This window comes from Peromyscus eremicus, chromosome 15, assembly GCF_949786415.1.
Source record: "Peromyscus eremicus chromosome 15, PerEre_H2_v1, whole genome shotgun sequence".
NCBI lineage: Eukaryota > Metazoa > Chordata > Mammalia > Rodentia > Cricetidae > Peromyscus > Peromyscus eremicus.
The window spans coordinates 20,939,323-20,957,531 of NC_081431.1; the positions used below are offsets into that span (position 1 = coordinate 20,939,323).

Here is an 18,209-nt window from a genome sequence, read left to right on the forward strand (position 1 = left end):
CAGCCAAGAGAGCTCTCCGAAAAAAGGAGCTACTTCCTGTGTGTTTGTCTTTATAGCCTTTCTGTTCTGCCTTCTCATTGGGTTGTAAACCCAAACACATGACTGCCCTCGCCACTGCCTGTCTATAGAGACTTCCAGGTCTTCTATGGTTGATATTGAGATTAAAGGTGTGTGTCTCCAATGCTGGCTCTATCCTTTTACACACAGAGATCTACCTAGCTCTGTCTACCAAGTGCTGGGATTAAAGGCATACGCCACCACCGCCACGCTCTTGCTATGGCTCTAATAGCTCTGACCCCCGGGCAACTTTATTTATTAACATACAATTAAAATCACATTTCAGTACAAGTAAAATACCACCATAATGTACTCCTGGATTTCACCTTTCCGTAGAAGTCACAGAGTGCATGCTCCATTGACTCCTGGAGGAAGTTAAACAATACACTAAACCAGAAACAATAGCCCAAGGTTAGTTTTCAATACTACTGTCTTTCTCATGACCTTTCTAAAAGCGTTCTTCATATCCTTATTCCTGAGGCTGAATATGATGGGACTGAGGAAAGGGGTAATGACGGTATAAGGAACTGCTATGAGTGTGTCATCTCCTCCCGAGGCTTCTGGCTTCAGATAAACAATAGAGGCAAACCCAAAGTGGATGATGACCACAGTGAGGTGTGAGGCACAGGTGGAAAATGCCTTTTGCTTACCCTCAGCTGAAGGGATCTTGAGGACAGAAGAAAGGATGAACGTGTAAGTCAAGAAGATGAGCAAGAATGTACCTACTAAGCCAAACATTGACATTAGTGTTACAGTGAATTCTCTGAGGTCACTATCTATGCAGGACAGTCTCACAACTGCCCTCATGTTGCGGAAGAAGTGTTTGATGAGGTTGGGTGTGCAGAAAGACACCCTGAATATCAGTGCAGTCTCTATTAGAGAAATGAAGAATCCTCCAGCCCAAGCAGAGGCCACAAGTTGTCCACATGCAACATTGGTCATAAGAAGAGGATATCTGAGGGGGTTACAGATGGCCAGGAAGCGGTCATACCCCATCAAGGTGAGAATGATGCAGTTTGTTCCACCAAGGCCCAGGAAGAAGCACATCTGCAAGCCACAGCCTGTGACTGAAATGCATCTGTCCTTGTCCAGGAGATCCACCAGCATCTTGGGGATGATAGTCAGGGTATAGCAGGTCTCAGAGAAGGAGAGTGCACTGAGGAAGAGGTACATAGGGGTATGGAGAGATCTGTCTAACCAAGTCAAGCCCATGATGGCCAGGTTGCCTGCAAGAGTGAGAATATAGAGGCAAAAGAAGACCACAAAGAGGAAGGTCTGAACATGTGGGTAAGCAGAGAAGCCTATGAGAATGAATTCCTTCAGGATTGTTTGGTTGATTTCCATTGCTTGGGTTCCTGAAATGTGAAAGAAGAAACAAATGAACCTTCAATTCCTCCTTCATATTTTCAAATGAAATGAATGGTGTGGACAAGAGAAATCACCACACTTACAGCATACAATCAATTTTCCATTCAGTTTAGCAAAACTCAGCCACGTATGTAGATAATATGATTTCCTAATTATGCATTTAATTCTTCAGCAATGAATTATTAATGATATAATTATGCCCAGAGGGATGATTTTAGACTATTTAAAGTATTTTATTTGCTGGTAATTTAATATTGGTGAAATACTCCTCTTGGTATTCAGATAAAAGATGCTCAGATCAATTAGCTGAGCTACATGTGCATGAAACTCTCAATGCTGAAAAAACACTGAGTGAGTTTTCAGCCGGAGGAAATTACTCAGTGGATAATATATTTGCTGAACAATCATGAGGACAGTAGTTCAAAATACAGCACCTAAATAAAAGCTAGACAAGCCTGTATCCCAGCACTGAAGATGCAGAGGCAGAATACCGAGGGCAATTGGCTATCCAGACTATTTGGAACTGGATCTCTGACTTCAGCAGAGACCCTGCCCCAGTGAATGAAGTAGAGAATAATAAAGGAAGACACTCAGTGTCAGCTTTGGACCTTCATGCACATGTGTATCCATGTACACCCAAACATATATGCAAAAAATCATACTCCCACGTAAACATGAAAACCATAATACAAAGTAAAAGACATGCTGAAGGATAAAGGGACAGAGTTAGGTCTAACATCAACACTCCTAAATAATAAATAGCCTGTAAATATTCACTAAGCAGAGACTGAGAATGATTTCTTTTTCTTTTTTTTTCTTTTTTTTTTTTTTTTGGTTTTTCGAGACAGGGTTTCTCTGTGTAGCTTTGCGCCTTTCCTGGAACTCACTTGGTAGCCCAGGCTGGCCTCGAACTCACAGAGATCCGCCTGCCTCTGCCTCCCGAGTGCTGGGATTAAAGGCGTGCGCCACCACCGCCCGGCCTGAGAATGATTTCTAAGTGCTATGGCTTACAACTGTTGGAGAAACCTGAAGTGATTTTACTTCTTGGAGAAGGCACCTAGGTTCTAAATTATTAAAGAAATACTTTAAAAGTTGTTTTGCTTTTGATACTCTGAGAAGAAGGATGCCTAAAAGTTAAAATATCCCAATATTTAACAAAACATGGCATATCAAGTTGTAGTAAGACTAAGTCCTCCACATGTATTAAGGTTGGGCAAGAAGACCAAGTATGAGAAGCAGGATCCCAAAAGCAAGTAAAAGAGTGGGAGACAGCCCCTGTTCCCACTGTTAGTCTCACAAGAGGACCAAGCTACACAACTGTAAAATATATGCAGAGTGCCTAGGTCAGTCCCATGCAGGCTCCTTGGTTGTTGGTTCAGTCTCCGTGAACCCCTTTGAGCCTAGGTTAGTTGATTCTGTGAGTTTTCTTGTGGCACCCTTGACTCCTCTAGCTTCAACAATCTTTTCTCCTCTTCTTTTGCAGGATGTTCTGAACTCTGCCTAATATTTGGAGACCCTCCCTAATGTGGGAGACCTGCCCTTTCCTAAACAGAAATATAGGAGGACTGCATTGACGGGTGGGAACAGAGGGAGGATTCGGGGGAGGGATTGGCAGGAAAGGAAGGAGGGGAAACATCCCTGGGATGTAAAATAGAAATAAATTTATTAAAAAAATATTGCAGCATTCAATTTGAAAATGGTTATTTATCATGAGACAGCTAAGTCCTAAATGGGAGCTATATACATATATATTTAGCGCTGCCCCACTATCAAGGCTCTAGATACATTACAGAAAAGGAGGCAGAAAAAATGTGAGAACTGGATGATGGGAAGAATGTTTTGAGTTGCTATCTTGTGGACATTATTTGGTGACCCCAATCATGTTCTTATAGCTACACAAGATCGAGTCAGCCGAAATCTCAGGATAGAGAGCTGATGGTCTCCAGACCTGATTACATTCTGATTCTCCATTGGCAGGTGATTGTTTCTGGAAGAGGGGAAAAAAATAAATCTTTATTGAATATTTGGCCACTGGTAGGTTTCCCATACTCCAGAGGAAACACCCATGCACAAATGGGTAGGTCTAATTGGATTGAGTGTTCAGATCTATGTGTGGTGCATAGATATGATTATACTTCATTGTATATATATATATATATATATATATATATATATATATATATATATATATATGTGCAATTTTCAAAAAAATGAGAAAAGAATTAGAAAGAACATTCCAGGATACTCAGGATTAATAATGATTAGATCACATGATATTGACAGACTCAATATGTAAGCCCGATACAGGAGGTAATGAGATTGTGCTCATTTCCTGAATGATCAGCTCGTCATTAAAAAAGGAGAGACAAATGCTGTGAAATCAGTGTGAATTCTTCAGTAGCTCTGATGTATTTAATCTTATCCTTTCCTGACTTCCACAACATGATGCCTGTCTTTATAATTAATATATTCACCTTTCTATTATACAGAACTATTTATCCTGTCTCACATGTCAATGTATTTGATAACTGAAATTTACGGAGTCTACATTTCCCCAAATTCTTTCAAATGTTTATTGATTTTTCACTTCACTGCATAAATATGACGTGTGTGTGACAGCTGAGATCTGTGTGGGACAGCTGAGATTATCTCACTTTGGAAATAATTATATCTAGGAAGTGGCATATTTGTAACTGGAATCACACTGTTTTGATTCCAACTCCCCATTCTTTCCACTCCCCCGTGTTTTCCTTTCAAGAACAGGACCATGATCATCATTTCTGCCTTTCTCGAGGTGATACTGCACAGCACTTTAAGAAGACAAGTAAGTGTTGTGTGGATAAGTTAAGAATCAGAAAGTGGCTAATCTAGAAATGGTGTCTGCCTTGCTTTTTCAGTACTTTGAGTTTTGAACATTTAGAGTTTCAGAGTTTCCATATTGCTTAGATTTTGTTCAGTCTAGATTAAGCTTCTTATGGCAGAATCTGTCTTGCACTGTCAGAAGAGGCACAGAAAAACAATGTAAATATATTAACAGTTTCAGAGATAATATAAGCCCTGTGGACTCCACCTGACATGTTTCTTTGATTCTTCTCTCTTCTTCCACCTGCTTCAATCATCCTTCTTTCCATGCTGTGCATGAACAGTGTGCTCTAATTTTCCTTCCTTTTTTCCATTTGTCATATTGTCTCAGTAGCTTCTTGTCTGTGAGTAATCATTTCTCAGGTGGAAGGTAGGGAGTTCTGTTCTCTTCGTAGGTATCTTAGAGCGGGTTGCATTTTAGGAAAGCCCAGCCATCCTCATGAGTCTTTCCGTGTAAGCCTCCTTAGTGTCTGAGTATACGGTAAGTCTTCCAGGCCTCAAAATTTGCTTACACAGTATTACTCCAATTACCCCTAGAGTTACTTTTCTGTAACAATCTGGGATTTCCCTCTTCCCCTCCCAGAAAAGTTAGGTCCCTCAAGGCCTCTTCTGTTGTAATCTGTCACCCAAACATACTAGTGGGAGTCAGTAGAACACCTCACACACCAATACTCTTAAGCTCTCTCACTCTTCATGTAGCAACTCTGTAAGAAATTCAGTTCTATGTATTCTAAAATAAGAGGGTTAACTTATTTTCTTAAATCACATAACACATTAGCAAGAAGGATGCTGATTTAGTTTCAGTGTCTTTAGAACAAAACCCATAACTTCTCTGTAACATATTATGTACAAGCAAATTCCGTATTTCATCCAACCTATATAGTTACTTCCAACAAAATCATGGGGTGGGGGTTGTTTGCAAAGCTGTCATAAATAGAAGCATTTTAAATTGCAAACACAGGTGTGGTAGCTCAAGCCTGTCATCCTGTAATCTCAGCACACAAAAGGCTGAAGCTGGAGGGTTGCTTAGTTCAAGGCCTGCCTGGGCTAAACAGGAAGCTCTAGGCCAGTATTGGTTAAAGTATAGTATCATTTTTTTTTTTTAAAACGAGCTGGAGAGATGGCTCAGCAGTTAAGAACACTTGCTTCACTTCCTAAGGACCCTAGCTCAGTTCCTAGTACCCACATAAGGCAGCTCACACATGCTTGTAACTACAGCTCCATTTATCGGATCCCACCTACCTTCATCTATTTTTGAAGTTGCCGCTAAATCTACTGTCCCCAGTTTAGTTTGGGTTATCAGTCTATGCTCTTCAATGACAACCAGAAATAATGAGGAGGGGCATGGTCAGTGCTGTCTCATTTCTGTGGTGATAATCAATTATGAATAAAAGAGAGCCAGCAGAGCTACAATACTTTCCTACCTTTCATTTCATTAAATCCCAAGGCCAAGTCACTGTCACAGGTATATTCTTCTGGAAGATATTCTTCACAGTTTTGGCGTCTGCATTCGTTGTCTCCACTCATCAGAAATACAAACTGAGTTATGAACATCACTGCTCTAAGGGTCTGGCTTCTTCTATTGCTGGGTGTTGCTGTGCCTTTTGTATTTGAATTTCTGCAGTTGGCAAGGATGGAGTTTTCTGAGTTTGTGCAGCTTTACTCTTTCTGCGGTTCTAGAGTTGTGTGATATGAGGGTTAGTGACTAAGTAGGCTGTGCTCATCCCTCACCAACCACTGAATGACCACGGGTCATTGCTTCCTGCCACTGTGAGATGCTGTGATTATTATCAAAGGCTGAGGCTCCCCAGCTCTGGAGGTTTGTATGGTTCTGGTTAGGAGAGCCCTGGAGATCCCTATTGTCTTTCATCAGAGAAGGAAGAAAACTTTCTTCCTCAACTTTATAATTTGGTCTCATTAGTTATAGGGCTTTGTGTAATACGCGACCTCTGATACATTTCTACAGATCCACGGGGATTTGCCGCAAGCAGAGTTCATCATGCCCACAAACAAAGCTTTCTGCTGCTCAGTGATTTTTTTTTTTTTTTTTTTTGGTCTGGCAGGAAGCCCGAGTGGAAACTGGGAACCCCAGTGCTCATTGAGTTTTCTTTGGCATAGATGCTGTTTTGAATAAAACTTTATTGAGCCTCCTTCCCCTTACTTCTTATTTAGAGTTTGGCCCTAGGCTGCAATGACCAGGCTTATTGGGCCTATATAAGCCAGCTGTAACAACAACAAAAAATAAAAATAAAAAAATCTTGCTATGTAAATGTAGTGAAAATCTCCCATCTGATCCCCTCCAACATCTGATTAAATGTATGTACTCCTTTCCTCCAGGTGATGTCTGGTTATTCCAGCTTGCATTCAGCAAGAATCCTATTGGACCAGTTTAGCAGGAATCCCCTTTGACCCATCATATATCTCAGTAATTTCTCATCCACAGAACTCCCTCCCTGTGCCATGGCTACATCTCTGCTTTTCCATGCTGTGTAAAAAGTTGTGTCTGTGCTCGATTTTTAAGTGGATCGTTTTCTTTCTTGATGTTTTGTTTTTAGTTTTTTATATATTCTAGATACTAACCATCTCTCAGATTTATAGCCAGTAAATATTTTTTCCATTCTGTAGCCTGCCTCTTCACTCAGTTAATTATGTCTTTTGCTATATAGGATCATTTTCTTTTTCTGAAGTCCCATTTATTAGTTGTTGGTCTTAATGTCTGAGCAGGCAGGGTATTGTTCAGAAAGTCCTTTTCTCTGTCAATGAGTTCAAACCTACTCCCTTTTTTCTTCTACATCACATTCAGGGTATCAGGTCTTATGTTGAGGTCCTTGATCCATTTGGAGTTGAGTTTTATGCAAGATGAGAGACAAGGATCCACTTTCATTCTTCTGCATATGGCCATTTAGTTTAACCAGCACCATTTGTTGAAGATGTTGTCTTTCCTCCAAAGTGCTTTATTGGCCTTTTTTTGGTCATGAATCAGATGGCTGTGTAAGTGTGGGTTTATGTATGGGCCCTCTGTTATATTCCATTGATCAATGTGTCTGGTTTTATGCTAGTACCATGTTTTTCTTTTATTACTATAACCTTCACTATAACTTGAAATCTAGGATAGTGATCCCTCCTAAAGTTTTGTTATTGCTAAGGATTGTTTTGACAATCTTGGGTCTTTTTGTCTCCATATTAAATTTGAGATTTATTTAAATGGAGAATTGCGTTGAGATACTGATAGCTATTGCAATGAATCTTGAAGATTGTTTTGGTAGTTTGACTAGAGTTCTCAAAAGATGAAATACAAATGGCTGAGAAACATTAAAAATTATTTATTTTCCTAAGCCATTAGGAAAACACAATTTAAAACTACTTTGAAATTTCAAGTTTCCTTGTGGCTAAGATTTAAAACAACACCCCCCCCCAACACATACACCCACACACACAAATGACAACAAATATTGGTGTAGATTTAGGGAAAGGGGGAAATTACTCATTGCCAGTGGAAGTGCTAATGGATGCATTCACTAAGGAAATCAGTGTGTCATTTCCTCAAAACGCTAGAAACAGATTTACCATAACACTCCTGTGCATATACCCAAAGAATTGTACATGCTAGTATAGATATTCTTGCTCATCCATGTTCATTGCTGCTCTATTCATAATATCCAGTGGTTAAGAGCACTTACTCCTCTTCCAAAGGAAATGAGTTCAAATCCCAGCATCTAAAGGGTGACTAAGAATCAGTAGCTCCAGTTCTAAGGGGATGCAATGTCCTTTTCTAGCCTCTGTGGGCACTGCACACATGTATTGTACAGACATACATTCAGATAAAACAATGAAACGCATAAAAACAAATAAATCTTAAAAAACAATGAATAGATAATAAAAATGTGGCACAATGGAATATTATTTAACTGTTAAGGAAATTGAAATTATGGAATATACAGGTGGGGCTGGAAATTATCATTCTGTATGAGGTAACATATCCAGACAGATAAAAATCACACATTCAAAAAATAATTTGTGAATGTTAGCTTTTAATCTTCAGATATGTATTCTCTATTCTCCATTTGGAGCACTCACAGAGGTAAAGAGCCATAGAGGCAGTGGAGATAGAATGTAGTGGAGTATAAATGGATAGAAGAGAATTGTAGAACAACCTGACCAAGACAATTCTCATATAAGAAGACATTTAATTGGGGCTACATCCTTATCCATAGGTTGAGAGAGAAGTTGGACCTAGAGGGACTTTTGAAACCTCATGACCAACCCCAGTGACACATTTCCTCTAGCAGGGCCAAATCTTCAATACTTCTAATCCTTTCAAATAGTGCCATTCCCTGGTGACTACACACTCAAATATATGAGCCTATAGAGGCCATTCCTAATCAAATGACAACATTCCACTAACTGGCCTCCATATTATAATCTAAACAGACTATCAGCCTATCTTCAAAAGTCCCCATAGTTTATCACAGTTACCACAATGTTTAAAAGTCCAAAGTTCAATGTCTCTTCTGAGGCACAAGACCATCTCTTAGCTGTAACCTCTGTAAAATCAAATAAAAAAAATCAGATCACATGCTTCCAACAAACAATGGCACAGGATATACATGACCATTCCAAAAGGAAGAAAGGAAGCATAGTGAGCAAATACTGGAGTAAAACAAGAATGAAACCCAGCAGGACAGACTCCAAATTCTGCACCTCCATGTCTGATGTCAAAGAGCTCTTCAGATCTCCAACTCTTTTCAGCTCTGTTGACTGAAACACACTTCTGTCTCTTGGGCTGGTTTCATACCTGGTTTACAGTAGGTATCCCTTGAATCTGGCATCTCCAATACCTTGGGACTTCCAAGGCAGTCCAGGTTTCATTTTCAAAGTTTCACATAGTAACCTCTCTGGTCTTACATTCAGGCACACCCCTGACACATACCTTGCCTCAGTGGCTTTTCTTAGGCATGGAGGGGAAGGAAGATTCCACAATCCCCTTTTTTTGCATCCTTTACTCTAAAGCCAGAATGATGTGGCTGAAACTGCCTGGTTCTGCTGTTTGCTGGGGCTGGAACTTGACCCCTTCTTTCAATTACATTTATATCAGCTTTCTGTTGTTGACTTTTTTTTTTTACACTGATCAAGCTTTTCTTTAATTCCTTTTCACAAGTTCAAATATTACCTGAGTGAGGTCTTACCCCAGCACTGTCTTTCATGTTTCTTCCAGTATGGCCCAATAAGCCTTGCTTACAGCATTCAACCACTCTCCTTGTTCAAAGTCCCAAAGTCTTCCATATTCCTCCAACAAATAGCATGATCAGTCCTGCTGCAGCAATATCCCAATCCCTGCTACCTCTTGATCTTTAGGCTGAGAGAGAGGCTGGACCTAGAGTGGGCTTTTTAAACTTCAAGGCCAACCCCAGAGACACACTTCCTCTAACAAGTCTGAACTTTCTAATCCTTCTAATCCTTTCAAATGTTGCCATTGCCTTTCCCTGGTGACTAAGCATCCAAATGTAAGAGTCTATGGGAGCCATCTTATTCATAACACCATAGCTGGCCAACACATTATTCCACTTTGTAGACTGCCTCAAAGGTATAGTGATTGTTTCTTTTGTTTTGTGTAATCTCACGTGTTAATAAATATTTGAGTCCTTTCTCTAAAAAACTTTGTTTATGTGATGACTTAAAATGTTTTACCTTTAGCATTTTGTAAGTTGCAATTTTTTTTTTTACTGTGTAACTTGTTTTTTTTTAAATTTTTTTAATTTTTATTTTGCAATACAATTCAGTTCTACATATCAGCCACGGATTCCCTTGTTCCCCCCCTCCCACCCCCCTCACATTCCCCCCAGCCCACCCCCCATTCCCACCTCCTCCAGGGCAAAGCCTTCCCGTGGACTGAGATCAACCTGGTAGACTCAGTCCAGGTATTATTACCATTTGAATTGATCTTTGGACAAGTTGAAAGATATGGATTTAGTTTCTTTCTTCTGCACATGGATATCCAGTTTTCCCAGTTCCATGTTCTAAAGAAGGTGTCTTTTATATGATGTGTATTTATGGCATCGTTGCCCAAACCAAAGTGAATATGGATATTACTGCTTCTTTCTGGGTCCTCCATCTTATGCTGTTGGTCTACATGTTTGTTTCTATGTCAGTACTAAACAGCTTGAAATTTCTTCAGCGGTGCTCTTTTAAACTTAGGGTTGCTTAACTATTCAGTATCTTTTGTGTTTCATATAAATTTTAGCATTATTATTTATTTTTAAAGATTTACTCATTTATTAAGTATACAGTGTTCTGCCTGCATGTATGCCTGCATGCCAGTAGAGGGCACCAGATCTCATTACAGATGGTTGAGAGCTACCATGTGGTTGCTGGGAAGACTTGAACTCAGGACCTCTGGAAGAGCAGGCAGTGTTCTTAACCCCTGAGCCTACTCTCCAGCCCCTGCATTGTTATTTTTTTCTAGAACTTTAGTGAGGATTTCATTGAATCTGCAGATTACTTTTGATAATATAGTTTTTTCAACAATATAAATTCTACCAATACAAGAGCATGGGAGGTCTTTCCATATTCTACTGATTTCCTTACTTAGTTTCTTTAGTTTTTGAAATATTTGTTATAGAGATCATTCACATTTATGGTTAGGTTTCTTCCTAGATATTTATTTTTTCCCCTAGTGTATGGTGAATGAGATCTTTTATCATGTTTCTTTCTCAATAAGTTTGTAGCTGGTATATGGAAAAGCTGTTGATTTTCTATCCTGCTGCTTTGTTGAAAGTGTTTCCAATGCTAAAAGTTTTCTGGTGGAGCTTTCAGGTATTTAAGCTGTAATCATATTATCTATTAATTTGGATACTGTTGACTTCTTCCTTTATTACTTGCATCTCTTGTGTTTCTTTTTCTTGTCTTATTGCTCTAGCTAAGCCTCCAAGGATTGAATTAAAAACAGAATAAATGGACTTCCTTGCTTCATTCCTGATGTTAGATGAAATTCTTTCAACATTTTACTATCAGTATAATGCTGGCTGTAGATTTGCTATACATAGTTTTATGTTAAGAAATGTTCTTTCTATCCTTATTTTTCTCAGAGCTTTTATCACAACAGGATGTTGAACTTTTTCAGAGGCCTTTTCTGCTACATTATCCTGTGTTTTTTTTTTCTTGTCTACTTATTATGTGTATTACTGATTCACATGTATTGAGCCATTATTATATTCCTGGAATGGAATGGACTAGGTTGTGGTCAAGAGCTTAATATATTCCTTAATTTAATTTTCAACTGATTTATTGAGAATTTTGCATCTATGTTCATTAAGGAACTTTGTCTATAGTTTTCTTTTGTTGTTGTTTCTTTCTGGTTTGACTATCAGAGTAATACAGACTTCATAGACTCAATTTTATAGTGCTGCTTCTCTTTATATCTGTGAAAAGTTGTTTTCAATGCCAGTATTATTCTAATATAAAAACCAGGTAAAGGCACAAAAACAACAAAGGAAAACTATAGGCCAATATCCCCAATAAAGATAGGTGCAAAAAATCCTCAGTAAAATAATTGCAAACTGAATAAAGAAGTGTATAAAAATTATCATCTAATACAATCAAGTTGGCTTTATCCTGGTGATACAGAGATGGCTCAACATACTTAAGCCAACAGATGAAAAAATCATATAAATTAAGTTAAAGACAAAAATTACATGATTATACTAACAGAAAAAGAAAAGGCCTTTTGACAAAATTTAATATAGCATAATGGTAGGTGTCCTAGAGAGAATATGACTGGAGGGAACACACTTCAACATGATAAAGATTATATATGACAAACCCACAGCCAAAATAATCCTAAATGGAGAAAAACTCAAAGCAACCCCATTTAAATCTAGAACACAACAGGTCTGTCTGTTATCTCTACTCCTTTTCAATATAGTACTTGAAGAACTAGCTAAATCAATAATACAAGAGATGAAAATTTAAAGAATATTTAATTTTAGATATAAATTATTTTAGTTCCTTCTAGTTGTGTACAAATAATAACCTAGTGATATTATAAAAAATTTTGGCTTTAAACAATTTATTATTACATAAGATTTTACTAGTCGCCTTTTTCACTTTTATATAAACAGTGTAGAATCTGTGATATTTGCTATATTTATTGAATACAATTAATACTATAGTTTTCAGTTTTGATACATTTTTCCTAAAAGTTTTCTATTCATCATGAAATAACTTATATAAATAATAGTTCATATTTCAATTGCAAGCACTTTAAGTTTTATATGCTTAGAAGACCCAGGAAAAGAAAAAAATACTATTGACTTTAATCAACTTGTTCAATAAATGTTTGTAAATTTTTTTAAATTTTTATTGATTCTTTGTGAATTTCACATCATGCATTCTGATCCCACTTGTCTCCCTGCCCCCTAGCATCTGTGCTCTGCCCTTGCAATCCCCCCCAAAACAAAACAAAATTTAAAAGAAAAACTAAAAGCCAAATGAGACAAAAAAACAAAACAACACAAAAACAAAATGAAGAATCTTGTCATGGAAGCTGCTGTAGTGTGGCCTGTTGAGACACACAGTTTACTTGCAAGGGTTCATTTCCAGGTCTGGCTTGAGGCCTCTGGTTTCTGCTACACCACTGACAATGGACCCTCACTGTGGCTCCTCTTTGGTATCCTGTTGTTTTTGTCATGGAGATGCTGCTGTTTTTCATCTGTAGGTTCCTCCCCTTCACAGGTTCATTTACTCAATGGATGTTGGGGTGGGACAACTCATAGTCCTGGTTCTGAGCCTGAGTGGTAGCTGGGTTGGTCAGCTCACGAGCTTTCCCTCATTGTATAACCTATTTTAACATTTATTCTCTATTTCCCTATGTGTAAAAAGTATATGATAAGTTTTTTTGCACTCAGACAAGTCTCTCTGCCTGATGCAGCAATCCAAATCAGACCAAATTAGAAAAGCCCGGGTTTAGTGTGTAAAGCATTCCCGGATGATTTTCCAGCCCTGCAGAGAGGAGACTGGAAGGAGAGACCAGAAAACCACATGTTTGTTTTTGGGAATGCAGCTTATACACCTTGTGGGACTGGTCTTGAGCCTCTCTGGAGAAGGAGCTGTGTTTGGCGGGCTTTGAAGGGGCGGGTTTGGGGAAAGAGATGGGAGGAGGGAAGTTGAGGTGGATCTTCCACCAGAACACCCCAGACTCTTTGGGTATAGGGTTGCCAGGGTGCCGGGTGTTGAGGTGAGCTCCCGCAAAACAGTATACATTTTACTCATTCAAGTTATGAAACTCTTTGTGATTTATATAAAAACCTAACTAAAACCAGTATGATTTTCACTTCTATGAAGTATTTAACCCATGACTGCCACTTAGTACAATTGAAAGACAGTTTTATTGATTTTAAACATCTCTGAAGGTTGGGGTTGCACAGAGCAAGTTCAGACTCCATAACCAAAAGGAAACACAGGAGCATCTTTTCTAGACATTTTTCATTGCCCCATGTATCCCATCTTGGAGCTGATGCAATCATCAACTCAGAAATGCCAATAGACACAGATGAAAAATAATTGTTTAAGATCTCAAGTCCTAATTCCTTTTTTCTGAAAACCAGAAATGTGGAAGCCTGTCAATATAGAAAATATTTGGTGATAACTGTTTCACTCCAGTCAAACACCACAGAAAATGCTGTCATCCCATTTTTATTTATGACAAGAAAAGGCCTTTTCTTGTCATATGAGGAGGCTAACCTACCTTTTTGAGTCTGTAACAAAGTGGCCTTGCAGAGTAGTGTTAATTATGGCTGACTATAGACTGAAGATTGCTGCAGGTAAGTAGTAATCTCCCCTCCTGATTCTGATTTCCTCTACGAGAAGTTTGGTGTGAAAGACCCCCGAAGGCAGTCTTCCCTCAGGAGAGACCCTCGCCCAAGGAGCACACCGAAACCACGAATCAGATGCAAACAGCAAGAGGCTTTATTCGGGAACACGGGTACCCGGGGCGACACAGTCTCTCAAGAAGCTCAAGGGACTGGCGCGCCCACGGGCTGGAGCAGAGGGTTTTTATAGGGTCGGGCAGCCGAAGCTCGGGTACAGAAGCAAGAAGCCTGGTTACAGGGTTTTGATTGGATGATTCAAATGAGGCCAGGTTCAAACTCAGGACAGTTCGTGGTTTCTCCCGGAACTCGCCACGCCTAGCTTTTGTCTAGGGTACAGGGTGTTTTTCTGACCTTTTAGTTCCTCGCTCTGGGGCCAGGTGGCTAACCACAAATGTTCTGTTTATTCCATGTCCGTTAACTGAACTCCTCAGTACCTCTCAGGCTTTATTCAAAAACAGCTGAGCTAAGCTATGTTAGGCGGGGAGGCTGGGGGTCTTTCAGGTGGAACCTGGCATTTCCACTTAAACTAGGAAGGACTCAAGAAGAGTTGGAATTTCTCCATTCCCAGAGGTGCCTGGTGAAATGGAGGCTTTTGGAGTGAGTGTCACATAAGAACTTCCTGGATGGCTAGGGTCGTGTAAACAGAAACACAATGGGGAACCGGAAATAATACTCTCAGCCAGTTCTGAGAAGTCTCATTCCATCCCCAGTGTTAGGATTCTGCCACTCCAGCTATATGACTGCACATGCACAGTTCAGTAGCTAAGTAAGGGGTCTTACATCTTACATCATCAGTGCGCTGTGTGATTGAGAAAATGTGTGGCGTAGCTCCATAAGCTCACCTGCACATGCGCATGGGAATCCTTAAAAGCTCGACACAGACTGCTCCCTTCTCCCTTCTGCTCTCCCACCCTACACTCTCTTTCTCTCTGCATGTGCTTCTTCCTAGGGCTGGTTACCCCCCTCCTCCTAATAAAGCTCTGATATTATTTAAAACCAACACCCAGTGCCAACAGAGGCTGAGTGGGAAACTAGACTTCTGGGTCAGCTGGTAGTGAAATTCTGATTTCTCACTTTCCCTGCTTGAGTGGTTCCAGAAGAAGTAAGATAAAATGAGAGATTTAAGTAAGATCTGAATTGTTATGATGTGATTATCAGGCTTCCAGCCACTCATAATATCAACCAGGAAAGCTCAGTCACTGTTTTTAAATCTCCCATTTCTTTGGTGACATTTCTTATTTGCTGAGTATATCTCAAATGCATAAACCTAAAGAAATGCACCCTAATATATGTCGAAATAAAATTTACAAAACCCAAAGACAAATCACCTCAAAATCGTTAAGGAAAAGAAAAGATTTTGGTTTGATTGTAGAATGTGTCCCATAGGCCTATGTGTCTGAATACTTGTTCACTATTGCTGGAGCTGTTATGAAAGTTTGTGGAACATTGAGGAGGTAGAGTCCCACTAGAGGAAGAGAGTGTTGGCCTGACTTGGTTTGATAGCACAGCTCCACTTCTTGTCCATTATGTCCTTCCTGACTGTGGATGTAATATGATGGCAACCCCAGGCATATGCCTCTATGTATTTCCATTTTCAATGGACTGCATCCCTTAAACTGTAACTGAAATAATCCCTTCTTTCAGTAGACTTCCCTAGTCATGTATTTTGTCTCAGCTATAAGAGAAATAATACAAGTGATAAAGTAAATTGAAGCATCACGGATTTCTCATGAGGAACTGAGGATTCGAAGAAGGATTTTGCAGAGATAATTGTTTTTGCAATTGATAAGTGACATATTCTCAGGAGATCAATAAAGCATGAACATTTTAGAAAATACCAATTTCCAAGATTAACAAACATCTTCAGCTTACTAATTCTCTGAATATTAGATATAAATAACTTAAGTTTGGCACTAATTTCATTTTAAGCTTTTAATAGTAGAGATAATGAACAAACACATCAGTGAGAGATTATTAATAGCACAACACAATGCAGTTTGCTTGTCTGAAAAAGCATATGTCTTATTTTAGAAATGACAAATCTAATATTTTGCTGAGTTAAAAACTTACTCATCATAAAATAGTTACAAGTAAGGAGAATCATGACTTACTTCAAAATAGAAACTACCTTTAAACTTAAAATACCAACTTAAGTCAAGGTAATTTTACGATGTATATTATCTCTAAACTGCAAATGTTTCTTCCATTCTTTCTCCAGTGTGCAACTATGATCCAAGAAGATTTTGTTGAGCTTTATTGTGCATATTTTACATTATTAAATCAATATGCTTTTAAAGTTGAGTTTTTATTTACAAACAGCAAAATGAGCAAAACAGGATTGACTCGGTGGTGGAAGTGCTTGGACAGGACCAGAGTCAGGTTGTCAGCAGGGCGCTCATAACTGCACATAACTCTGGTTCCAAAGGACTTGATGCCCTTGTCTGGCCTCCATGGGCACCTGCACATACGTACCACTCACTCAAGTGCACATACACCCATACATAAAAAGAAGCCTTAAGAAAAGCAAAGAAATGCTAAGTCCATCCTTTAAGTCACAGAGTGGAACTCACCCATGAGAACTTGTTACAGAAAAGAATGAAGGCTGCTAAAATGACGGACACTGGTTAAATCTAAAGCACTGTGCGTAATTATACCTTTCTCTTACTTTGTTTGTAATGACTCATGTCTAGAAATACTACAAATAATTCCATATTAATTTTAACTGGATTGTGCTTAAAATGCATACTGACATTCCAAGACCACCAACTAAAACAGTCATAAAACTTGTATTTACACTAATACTTAACTTTATTTCAAATATTTCTCATCTTTTTCATGTTTATAACTTGTGACAGGTTACCAGGAAAAGTATTGAAGCAGAAAGAATAATTTTTTTTAAAAAGATGATATAGTATGGCTTCATGAATCCTCTTGCTACTGTGTCACCAGTCAGCTTTCTTATCATAAAATCATGTTTTAGGTATTGCATTCAATTTTTCCTTATATTAGTTATCTCTCAAATATAGTGATAATATCATTAATCCTTAAGTATTATACTAAATCCATAAAATGGAATTAAATATTTTATCCATATTAACCCTTTAATCCATAAAATAGAATTTAATCATTCTAGTGTTGAACTCATGTTACCAGTTATTATTATAGTTTCCATTGCATCAGAGAATAGAGCTGTACATCGCAGGTGCATATAATTGAAGAAATGTGTTTTGAGAATGTCAGTTGCATACAATGATTAACCTATCCTGACTTCTGGGGGCGGGGGTTGATGTTATTCAAAGGGTGGGAAGTGGAGGCAAATCTGGATACAGACATTTCAGCTTTGTAGCAAAAGAAAGAATATGAAAATAGGCGATGTTACTTTTTTAAAAAGAGTGATACTGACCAAGGGAAAGATGAGGGTAAAGGAATGTACTGGCCCGCAGAGATCAAGATCGTCTTCACAATGGCCGTGAGACTGGACACACTATGAAGTAGTTGCTACAAGTGCCTCAGTCCACAGTAAGAAAATATGAGCTCCTGCTTTCTTATAAGTATATTTTATAAATTACACATTTTATCTGTGAATTTGAAAGCAAAGGTCCCAAGTACTGGGATCTTGGATGAGTCATTTCAACTTTACTGGACTCAGTTTCCTTGTCCAGAAGATGTAACTTAACCTTATTTTCCTTATTTCAAGTTTTAAAGGAGATTTAGTATGTGACAATAATATATTTATTGGATACTAGATACACAAACTATTGTGGCTTGAATCATGATCTTAGCTTCTCTTTGTTTACATTTCTCTTCACTGCTTTCCCCAAAAGGATAGTCCCAAATGATAATAAGAAGCACAATTAGATGTGTTTCCTGAAACAGCACCCGATGGGACTACAGAACCCTCTGAGAGAGAAGCTCTTTGGAGAGAAGCAGATACAATTCACCACCTGGGGCCAAAGTTGAGGAAGGAAGCTTCCTGGTATCCTTTGGACACATCACTGTGCTCAGAGTAGGAGCTTCTGAGATGGACCTCAAGTCTTACTCCTGCAGAGCAGTCTT

The 18,209-nt window shown here is 38.7% G+C and overlaps 1 protein-coding gene across 1 annotated transcript; it reads right to left on the bottom strand.

Moving 5' to 3' along the window:
- Nucleotides 1–444: 444 nt before the first annotated feature.
- LOC131925693 (olfactory receptor 10X1-like) lies at nt 445–1,401 on the bottom strand. Its single transcript, XM_059281050.1, has one exon. The coding sequence runs from the start codon at nt 1,399–1,401 to the stop codon at nt 445–447; it is 957 nt and encodes a 318-aa protein (XP_059137033.1).
- Nucleotides 1,402–18,209: the final 16,808 nt, after the last annotated feature.